This window comes from Acanthisitta chloris, unplaced genomic scaffold (assembly GCF_000695815.1).
Source record: "Acanthisitta chloris isolate BGI_N310 unplaced genomic scaffold, ASM69581v1 scaffold11328, whole genome shotgun sequence".
NCBI classification, from domain to species: domain Eukaryota; kingdom Metazoa; phylum Chordata; class Aves; order Passeriformes; family Acanthisittidae; genus Acanthisitta; species Acanthisitta chloris.
The window spans coordinates 33,274-44,425 of NW_008687612.1; the positions used below are offsets into that span (position 1 = coordinate 33,274).

General features: G+C 38.3%; 1 protein-coding gene across 1 annotated transcript in view; it reads right to left on the bottom strand.

The window, feature by feature from the left end:
* ARID4B (AT rich interactive domain 4B (RBP1-like)) overlaps positions 1-10,541 on the bottom strand; it is a gene marked incomplete at its 5' end in the record, with an annotated part of 41,103 nt that extends 30,562 nt beyond the window's left edge. Inside the window, 7 exons of the mRNA XM_009080679.1 lie at positions 999-1,260; positions 1,479-1,576; positions 2,722-2,816; positions 3,940-4,012; positions 8,136-8,281; positions 9,082-9,155; positions 10,462-10,541. Of these exons, the coding sequence (XP_009078927.1) occupies positions 999-1,260; positions 1,479-1,576; positions 2,722-2,816; positions 3,940-4,012; positions 8,136-8,281; positions 9,082-9,155; positions 10,462-10,541 (828 nt within the window). The remainder of the gene's footprint in view (positions 1-998; positions 1,261-1,478; positions 1,577-2,721; positions 2,817-3,939; positions 4,013-8,135; positions 8,282-9,081; positions 9,156-10,461) is intronic.
* Positions 10,542-11,152: the final 611 nt, after the last annotated feature.

The following is an 11,152-nucleotide window of genomic DNA, read 5'->3' on the forward strand; positions in this document are numbered from 1 at the left end:
CTCCATACCATGTGACATCATGCTCAGTATATAAAGTGGGAGGAAGAAGGAGGAAGGTAGGGACATTTGGAGTGATGGTGTTCGTCCTTCCAAGTAACCAAGGGGTCCTGCTCAGCAGGAGATGTCTGAACACCTCCTGCCCAGGGGAAGCAACGAACAAATTTTTGCTTTGCTTGTGTGCATGGCTTTTGCATTTTCTATTAATCTGTCTTTCTCTCAACTTAGGAGTTTTCTAGCTTTTACCCTTCTGATTCTCTCCCCCATCCTGCTAGTGGAAGAGTGAGTGAGTGGCTGCACAGGGCTTGGCTGCCGGCTGGGGTTAAACCTGACAAGCACACAGAGCAGGGCTGGCTGACATTTATATGCAAAATCACTGCAGTTGTGCTGCACATGACTTGAGGACCTACACTACTCCAGAGCAAACTGCTAGACCTGTACAGTGTAGCACATCAGCTTACTGCCCTGAACTCCTTTGCTAAAGACACTGAGTCAACACTGGATTTTGAAAAGCTGTAAGTATTTGTCTCTCTGGTCTACTAAACTACATCAGACCAAACACACATCGTATGGCCCAGGTCTTTTTATCACTTCACTGGTTGCACTGGAACACTGAAGTAAAAGCAGGATTTATGAGCGTTTAAAACAGAGCTAAATGCCTAATAAAAATATCAGCACTATAGTTAGTTGTGAGCATGCATTACCCAGATAAGGATAAAGCACCACACTAATTAGTCTCCATTTGACCTGGGAGGTCCCCAAACAAGTGAAGGCTTGGAGCTGCTTCCTAACAAATCAGACATTTTGACATCATGATCCCCTAATACAGGCACCTAGGGACACATATAGCTCAAACATCTTGTTCTGAAATAAGTCTACATCAAGTTTTGGTCTTACTTTAAATCCATTACAGAGATTTCAATCTTTACATTAATTCATGGCTATTAACACACCAGCTGACTTTATAAGCAGGATGTAACATGAACTTTAAAATATATTACCAGAACAGAGGGCTTATCATTTTCTTTGCTCTCATTATCATTCTCAGTTAACTTTTTTTCTTCTTGTTGTACTGCTGCTCCTTCTTCCTGCTTGCGCTCATCCTTGTCCCCTTTTATTTCTTTTGCATCCTGCTCTGTTTCTTCACGTGTCTTCAATTCTTTTTCACAGTCTTTACAAGGTTTGTTTGTCACTTTCTCTGGCAGTGCCATTTGAAATTCAATGTTAGCTGATGTACAATACTCTTCAAAACCATAGAGATATCTGAAAGAAAAAATATTGCTTGTGATAAGCAAGTTTGATTCAAGCAGTTAACATGCTACCTAGAGAAGTCAAACACGAACAGTATGTTTAAAGCCTAAAACACTCTACTATAACCAAAACGTTATGGACGTTACATACATATATATGTCACTAGCACAGGATCACTTCAGTTCATTCTACTGTTGTTCTAGCACAAACTTCATAGGTTTATTACTTACTTTTTGTATGCACATTTAACATTATATCCTGCAGCCGAGTTCAATACAGGGATTCCAAGATCTTGATAAACTTGCTTCCACACTGCTCCACTTTCAATCTGTTAGAGAAAATGACATCATTGTTTTTGAATTAACTCCCTGACACAAAAAAGACTTAAGTCAACAAAGTTTACAACTCCAGAAAAAATAAAAAGCCCGTAAATCATTTCCTCTGATCTATAAAATTACTATTTATCTCTCACACATTATTTCACTGTAATGCAAGCTTTAGTCTCATGTAATTACTTCAAGCAATTTAGCATTTCAGCATGGCAATACGCCACAGCAGGCTTTCCTCTCCAGGTGGCAACAAAACAAAGGAAAGAAAATATAAAGATCAGAAAAATCCGTAGATCATTTTTATTTTATATTTAAAGTAATTTTTAGCTATGAGGGCTAGAATTTTAATTACACTGGAAAGAAAAAAATTATTCAAAGCATTAACAACACTCAGTCCTAACAGTACTGCAGCAGGATAGTGACTACCAGTCTTCCACTACGTCCTTATTATGCCCTTTGGTGACAAAGTTCTGTGACAGTGTGATATGCTCGTTTCTAACCATCTGTGAAGGTAAAGCAGATGTACTGCAACACCCAAGTACAACATCCTTTCCTGTATATTAGAAAGGTGTCACTGCACAAACCTCCTCAACTGACAGGCTAAGTTTATGGGAAGCAGTCCAAAGCAGTAACAGAACCTGTTTGGCCATGAATTCCGTATGTTTCAATTAGTCCTCCGAGACCAATCCCACTCATCCCAGTCAGCACATTCCTCCATGTACTGCCCAGCATAGATAGAAATTAAGGGCCTCACATCAGACCTTAAACTAGATTACTTGCCTTTGCAATTTTATTGAGCAGTGACTCTCTTCACTTTGAGGCGACAACTTTGTCAGACCAATGTTGCTTGAAATATCACAAACACACGCCTGCTGGCTGGTTTTATGCACCAAAATTAAAAGTGATGAGTAGATGTGTAATTTATTTAGAATACAACTAGTTTCTGGCTCCCATTTAAGCATGGGTTTTAGAGCTAGAGGGTGTCTTATGCAGCCATTGTGTTCAATATCTAAAGCTCCTGTGTAAAGAGGAGCTCCTGTTTTCTTTATCACTACTTCACAGAGTAATAAACAATAAGCTACTTCACAGTAATAAACACCATCCTCAGATTTTATGACTCTGGAACACTCATACTAATACTCACGTTATCAAATCCTCCAAGCTTGTGCACAAGTCTGAATAATTTGAAGAGATTCAAATTTCTATATCCTAATACAGGTCGTTTGTTAATAGGAGTCCCTGTGAACAAAGGCAATTATTACAGTGCTTTGAAGCATTTTTTCAGAGTAACACAAAATCCACATCACATGCACTACTACACTATTAAATACAGTATTGTAAGCCCCTCCCTCTGACCACCTCATGCAACTGGTACTTTCTCTTCATGAAACTAAAACTCAAAGAGTCTTAATCACTGAATTTACAGGGAAAATGGGCTATTTAATGCATCCATATGCACTCTTCCATGCATTACTGAATGTGCAGAAATGATGCAGCCTTTCTCGCTACCTATATTACACGTATTTTTATTTCATCAACTGAAACATTTACATCTAGAAATACCAGCACAGACCTTTCACTGCAATCAAAAATAGCCCCAAAATGACCCTCCCTAGGAACAATCCCACAATGCTTCAAAGAGCTAAAACCTCCTGTGCTACTGTACTAGCAGTAGCTATCATACTGTACCTCTTATAAACAGTTCCTCAACTCATCTTCACACAGCCTTAAAAAGATCCTAATTTAAGCAGTAGTAATGGGAATTCAACCAGTTATAATACTAATTTAAACACAACACCCTCACCCCTGCCTCTATAAACACTGTCCTTATCTTGCAGTGTATAAATACCTGGTAAAGGTTTAATATAATGAATAGCACTGGCTTTTAAAAACATTTCAATCTACTTTCTGGACAATGTTAAGTGATCAGGATTCACACGACAAAACAAACAAACAGTAAATGCTTTTTTTTCTGTGATCTAAAAAGTGTGTGGTGGTGTGTCATTCAATTTTATTTAGGTATTTTAAAGTGATTAAACTAAGCATACAAATTAATATGATTGAGGATATTAAATGTAAGTACAGAGTGGAAAATATAATAGGACATATGCAAAATACATAGGATATATGTGGATAAATCCATTTATTTCTGAATGCAGAAAAATGGCACAATCTTTTAGGAGCAGAGTCAAGTGACAGACTCATCTTCCAAAGAGCAGAGAAGTCAGATGGGATGAATACAGTCACTCTGTTTCCAAAACTGAACTGCAAAGCACTACTTGTTTACAGAGTCAGTTTTTTAAGTACTGCTAAGCAATACATCTATGCTCAGCTTCTGCAAGCCAAACACTAAAATGCCTACCTCTGTCTTCCATGAACTTGTACAGCTGCTGAAGGAAGTTCTCTCGTTCTTCGGGAAAAGGCTCTATTTCCTCCTGTTTAAAACAAGAAAACCATGACCACTCTGAGTTACAGCCCTTCATTAAGAAAAACACAGCAGTGGTAACTTAGGTTCAAATGTTGAAGTTTGTTTTACTGTAGTCAGCAACAGGATACTACACAAAGAGACACAGGCTTTCAGTGCTATGCCATGTGAAAGTAAGTTGTATAAACTACAGTGTTTCAAAAGATATAAAACATTAACTGCAAACATAAATTGAAAATGGATTTTTGATTGATCACTGAGGTATCATAAGTGATACAATAAATCAAGATGCGTTCTCAGTTTTGTCCATTTATGCAGAAAATCTGGGAGACAACACTTAGTGATCAAGAGATCATATCCAAAATCTCAGTTCTACTTCTACTGCAATTTAGTGACTCCTTGATGCCTGGATAAACTATGTCACTTTCAGAGATGAAGTGAAAGAGAAAATGGTGCTTGCACATTCTTGGGAATTGTAAATCACTGTACTGGCAAAGTGCCAATGGCACTGCATGCATACTGCCATGGGGCACCAGCTGAGCACGCACTGAGCAGGATCAGTCCCAGAATGGAAATAATAATGGATATTTTAGAAGTTCAGTTCATTGCATTAATAAACTTGTGCATTAGATTCACTTCAGATAATATACAGTGGAGTTTCATAATCAAACACTATTGCTTGTTTTACAACACCTCATGATTTCCTTAGGAAACTGGGCTTGCCACAACCAGTAGTGATAAGATATTAATATAACCAAACTCTTACGAAATTCTGATGATTGCTATTTCAAAACAACATGCCAAATACGAGCTGATTTTTTTAATACTACCTGCAGTTTTAAAAGATAACCTGTTATTTAGTAAATCTAAAATATTTTTTCTTAGTGTATTTTCATTCCTTGTTTATAATATCCATTCTTCAACAGTCTCCTTGTACTAAATATTATCGCTTCACCTACCCTAAAGCAAGGGGAGAAAACATATTGTCCTTAAAGCTAAGAAGACAGTTGAGAAATCAGTAGAAGTATAGTATCATAACTAAACAGAACCAGGAAAAACAAACACACACACAAAAAAAACCACACCCTAACCCCCCCCCCCAGCAACTGGTGAAGTTATTTAATAAAAAGACGGATGGCTGAATATAAGGTCATGAAAGGTTATAACTACTACTAGGGAGTAGGGTGGAGTTTTTTTTATCCTATACTTCCTCTTCTCCATTAAATGCATTTGAATGACGTATCAGAGAAAACAGGCAAAAAATGAAGAACCAGTATGTTGATACAGTTATCCTTTAGGTATAATATCAACAGAAATTGAATGAACACGTTCCACAGACTTGCAAAGGCAATGCAAGCGTCAAGTGTCTGCAAGGGCCATACACGAACATCTGATACCTAGTATACCAGCAGAGCTCAGAGCAGGCTCCTTCAGTGACCAAGAAGGGCAGGCTGGTAGAGAACTGCAACCAGTATACTAGATATCATCCTCACAGGTTAGGGGGCAGTAGAAATCAGGCGTATCTAGCAATTCTTCACCAGCAGGTATGAGGTGATGCTGCAGCCCTGCATACAGTACACACAAAAGCCTGGTTAGGAACATTCACATTTCACAGGCCATTGAGAACAAATCACATCAGTGGAATCAAACTCCAGAACGGTGTGATTTTTGTTTGGTTTAATCTCACATAGCAGGTACTTAGAAAGGACTTTCATCAGCATATGCTGGATCACAGAAAAAAGATCATGAGCAGCTACTTGGGTTTATCCTGTTCCTCTCCAAGAAAAAAAAGCTTGCCATAGGAAAATAGCCCCACAGAGCATTTAGGAGAAGGGTAGAGGGTGTTACTGAACAAAACCTTCAGGAAACCAAACGAAGGTTTGAAGAAGAAATGTATGCTTTTTAAACATATGGTAAACTGAGGTAAAGGTGATGAAGAGACGGAATAAAACACTCACTCCTTTCTCACTGTAAGATCCAATGCCTAAAGGGTTACATCTCAAATATGATAATCCACAGACGTGCCAGAATGGCAAGCGAATACTCCTTATTAATTTTCCCAACAGAAAACAAACCAAGTTTCGAAGACAGCGTGAAAGGGGAAAGCATAAGACCCTGCATGCCTCTGAAAAGCATTTAGGCCTTCCAGAATTTCCACAGAATCAGTACATATTATACTATACTAATAATATGTGCTCATAATCTTGTTGTTAGACAACAAGTTTTCTTAGAAAATGGCTTGAAGCAGGCATCTCACACTGTCATATTTGCTTATTTTCAAGCTTGACAATCAGAGTGCTAGCAGGTCACTCTGCAGTCTCTAATGTATCTGTCCATGTCACAAAGGTAAAAGAAAGTGACTTCTATATAGGATAAAAAAATCCAGGAAAATAGCAACATGCTCTTTGCAACACATAAAATTCACAGGGCATTATAGCCCAGCAACTCTTTTACCTAATATCATATTTCAGAAAGCAAAGGAAGGCCACTTTCCACTCTCTTCCACTTGGAAAAAGGCAATTCCTCTTAGAAAAGTACAAAGGATTTGCATGTCAACTCCTATCCATATAGGAAGAAAGCATCTATATAGTATCTCTATTTGAAGCCTATGGTAATATATGCCAGAGATTGTTTGTTTAGCCCTGGTTCATAGGTAGTAGGAGCACATGGATGGCCTGAGGTCACCAGTGAGAACTTTTCATGTCCTGAAAAGCACTAGAACAACCTGCAGATGGGTAACAGAGACCCAAGACCAGGACCACAGGTCCTGTTTGAGAAGAGATTCTTCTTGAGAACCAGGAGGTTACAGGCACACCCTAACAAAATAGAGAGGAGGCTGCAGAAACTGCTCAAAGATGGGTGAAGGCACATATGCCATTAGGCACTGAGGAGAAAAAGGAAAAAGGGGGAAAAAAAAAAAAAGTATTTGGCCTCTTTTAGAAAACTCCTACATCAACACGTGACTGAAATCACTGGATACTGGAGAAGAAATTATCACAAGAGATATCACAGTAAATTCCAAAATAGTCGCTCAGATGAAATTATTATGTCTAGCACATGGAAAGACCAGCTCAAACAACAACATTGTGCAGGGTACAAGATCAAATATTTACAAACACTGCAGCTAAAGACACTGATTTTTATACCTGAAAGTAGTGAGGGAATTATTACTACATAAAGATCATATGTCACACTGCATAAGTACAAACCTACCTACATTCATCATTCCCATAGCTGGACATGACCCTGACTGAAAGTTCAGGAATTGTACTAAGCCCAAAAAACTAGTCCTTGCTTCTCAAAACACTAAGCAGAGAAGAGCCTCTTGCAGACTGGGCTTTATAACTTTTGATCAGAGCTGGGTAATCTTCTGAGAGCTTAAAGAAGAAGCAGAATAAAAGGTAGTCACCTTTGCAGTCTCCCAACAAATCTCAAATGAATGAAACAAGATGGAACACCATCTTTTGGTATGCCAGAGCCATAATCCCCTGAGAGGATGTACTGAGAGAAAGGCCCTAACAACCATTTAAGACCCAAACCAGTTCAGTTTCTCCTTTAAAATTCCACTACTGATAGGGAATTAGGTCTGCTGCATTACTGATACTTGCTTAACAAATTAGAGAACGGCTCTCAAACCCTACAGAGAGAAAAAGTGATTATGGGCAGATATAGATTTTGAGTACCGCAAGAAGGTACAGAGAAAGTTAAAGATTGAAAAGCCTCTTTCAGCTTCTCAGTCAGCTACGAAATAAAGTTTTTTCCATTAATTTTCTTCTTTTCTCTTGTCTTTTTTTTTTCCTCGACAGGAGGCTGGGAGGAAAGAAGAGATAATTAGCAAACCAAGCACGAGGTCAGAATCCACAGTTGCAGGACTCAAAAAGAGAAGAAAAGTGGAAGCAGAGTGCATGGGCTAAAGCCTTGATTGAAAGCTCTTCTGCTTCTTTACATCAGGGCAGCCAGAGAGATAGCTTGTAGTGAAGCCATTCTTCAGCAGACCAGGAAGAGAGAGGTACTCAATAATGCCTATGCTAACACATTAAATGCTCCCTCATGTTAAAAAGGCATACTTAAATATTACAGCCTTGCTAATTTTTATCAGCTGTGTATCCATGCCCTTTAACAACTTCACTTGCCTCCTCCTCACTGCTGTTATCCTCTTTTTCTTTCTCATCCTCTTCTTCTTCCTCAGCTTCACTGCTGGAGCTGTCTTCTTTCAGTTCTGTTTTCCAGTTACTAGGAACTGTTCTGTTTTTACGGAATTCAAGGGCTTGGTCAAAAGCTGTAAGAAAGACCAGCATTTGTTAACATTGCAAGTAGTATCAGTTTGATCAAGTATTTTAATAAAAAAAGCAGTAGTCAGGGGTGAGGCGGAAGGTAAAAGAAGGGAAGACTGCCAATTAACAATCCCACCCTCAAATTCTAAGAACCTCAACAACCATGACATGTTGTCCATCCTTATTTGTCTCACTCAAACTGGAATAGTGCTCTCTGCTTATCAAACTACACAGAGCTATAACTAGTATTATTACCATGTTAGTGTCTATAGACACACAAAGACTTTCTGTATAGGGCATATATGAAAATCCAACTGAGAAAACCTGTGTCCAACAGGGTTGTACTGTGGTTTACACATAGTGAACAGGGAGGACAAAGAGCAAGAAACAAGCACAATCTAATGCTAAGAGTTTCATCACAAAAAAACTTTCAAATGAATTCAAGTTTCTGAAGAGACTATATATACAATTTAGGGGTACTATTGTGAGAATAATTCTATGAACATCTAAAGCAATAGGACTGAAACAATTTATCGAGCCAACATACACTGTAAGATTACATCCTTTGTTTGGCACATCTATGTCTAAAACAACTGGGGGAAGTGGGGGGCTGTGGTGGTGGTTTTTGGGGGGCTTTAAGTCCCTCCAGATTTTCAGAAGTGTTCTCCTGTGACATTATTCTACAGGAAAAGATCCTGTATTTTAGCACTTTCAAGGCAAGAACCAATATGGCATAGATTTACTCCAATTTTTGTAACTAAATAAATACATACACGTGTGTTTTCTCATAGAAAGCTATTTTTACCTTGTTTTAACACAGCATCAGGCTTTGGGGAAGTTTCACTAATCTCCCGGACATCTTTTCTTGGCACAGAAACACTAGATAATTCAGAAAGTGTAAAAAAAAATAAAATTAAAATGTTTTAAAGGTAAACAGTATAATACAGAGCCATCACTGAGACTGTAACATACTTACTAAACATATGTAAGAAGGATATGTTGACAACTCCATAGTGTTAGTCTGGTACAGTATTAGTGGATTAAAAACCACACTTCTACATGAAATTGATTACACCAGCTATATGCATTCACTTCTTCTATGAGTGGGTAGTTTTGGCCATCTCCCAAATATATAATATTTAGCAAAAACCTCACATTAATTTAGTGGTAATTTCAAACCCTGCCTCTCTTAAAACATAAACGAGTATAAATTATTGGTATAAATTGTCAGGATGAAACAAAAGACTTCCAAATTGAAGAACAAAGCACTTTTTAATTACTACTGTGACTATAACCAAGGAAGCAAATCTGAACTGCAGCTCTGGGGGATGGGGAGTGGGTATGTGCATCCTATGTGTGTTTCTTTGGTGATGTGCACTGATGCCTGAAAAACTATCAAATGGTAAAGTGACAGCCTAGACTTAGTAAGTCATTAAACCACAACAAAACTGTTAAATATTTCAATATCCTTTCTGCAAAACATCCTGTTAAACTGAACCAAGCCGAATAAATATCTGCAACATTTAAAACAAACTGAAACCTAGAAAAATAATTCTATTGTCATCTATCAACATCCTCCGACCAACATCAGTTTAAGAAGTTCCTTACTCCACTGCAAACCATACAATCTGGTTTTCTATGTTTCACTAGTCTGTCTCCCACTTTGAATAGTATTACAGCTCTTTTCAGAGAACAAGCTAACACGCAGTTGCAGTCTAGACTGAGATGAACATATGCCTTACTACCTCACAACAAGTAAGAGGATTTCTGTGCGTGCGCGTAGCGTACGTGCGTGCACGCACACACCCCTGCCCACCCTCCTCTAGCTGGATAAGCTCACCGCCCACAGCCCTGCAAAGCAGTGCTCTATTCCAGCCACGGCAGCAAAGAGTCTCAGGCTGTTCTTCAAGTCACATAATACTGCTTTGTTTGCCACAAGTCAAACACTTAAATTAAAACTAGGACAGATAGATTTGTGCATTCCACTATTAATCATGGTGAAGTTCAAGACTAATTTCACCTCTATGTAGGCTGTTAACAGGTTTTTTTCAAACATTAGAAGAATCCTGGCAGAAACCTACTGAACTCAGTGATATTATTAATACTTTACCCAACATCTCATACCAACATTTCACTTGACTGGTATATGTTTTATTCAAATAGCAACCTCTACGTTCTTACTCACAATTTCCCATCCTTGAACGAGCGAACAAGAATATTGTCTTTTTTCACTGCAATATCATCACTACAATCTGGACAAACCACCTGCAAAGACATCACAAATGCAAAGTTTAGAGAGAAAAAGGAAAAACAAGATAGTAATAGTATATAGCAATGCTTCTCAAAAAGCTTTTGGGCTCATTTCTCTTTAGTAACCCTGAGATCAACTGAGATCCCTCAAAACACAGAAGTGATGACCTCCTGAAATTGCTGAATGCATGAGGTCATGCTCACTTCCTAGAGAGAACCAACAGCTGCTGCCAGAGACATAAGAACAGCATTCTGACAAAAGGTAAGTCTCTGTCATGCCACTGCAGTGTATCCTATCCCTCATCCTAAAAGGACAGAAATTCCACGAAGTGCTGCCACCTGAATTAGAGACCAGTTCTGAATAACTTCCAGAAATGTCAAGGATGTAATCACACACAGTGCAAAATCAAAGGCATACAGAATTTATGAAATGCAATTTTATAATGGAAGATTGATAAACCATCTACCTAGGAAAGAAGAGTGCCTCAAGTACAAGTATTATGATAGGTTCTTTAATTCAAGAAGTAGGCTAGTACAGCTGAGCACTGAGACAACATAATTGCTGCAATTTCAAAAGCTTTGTGAATTAAAAAAACATTATCTCCATAGATATCTCTCTATATGTA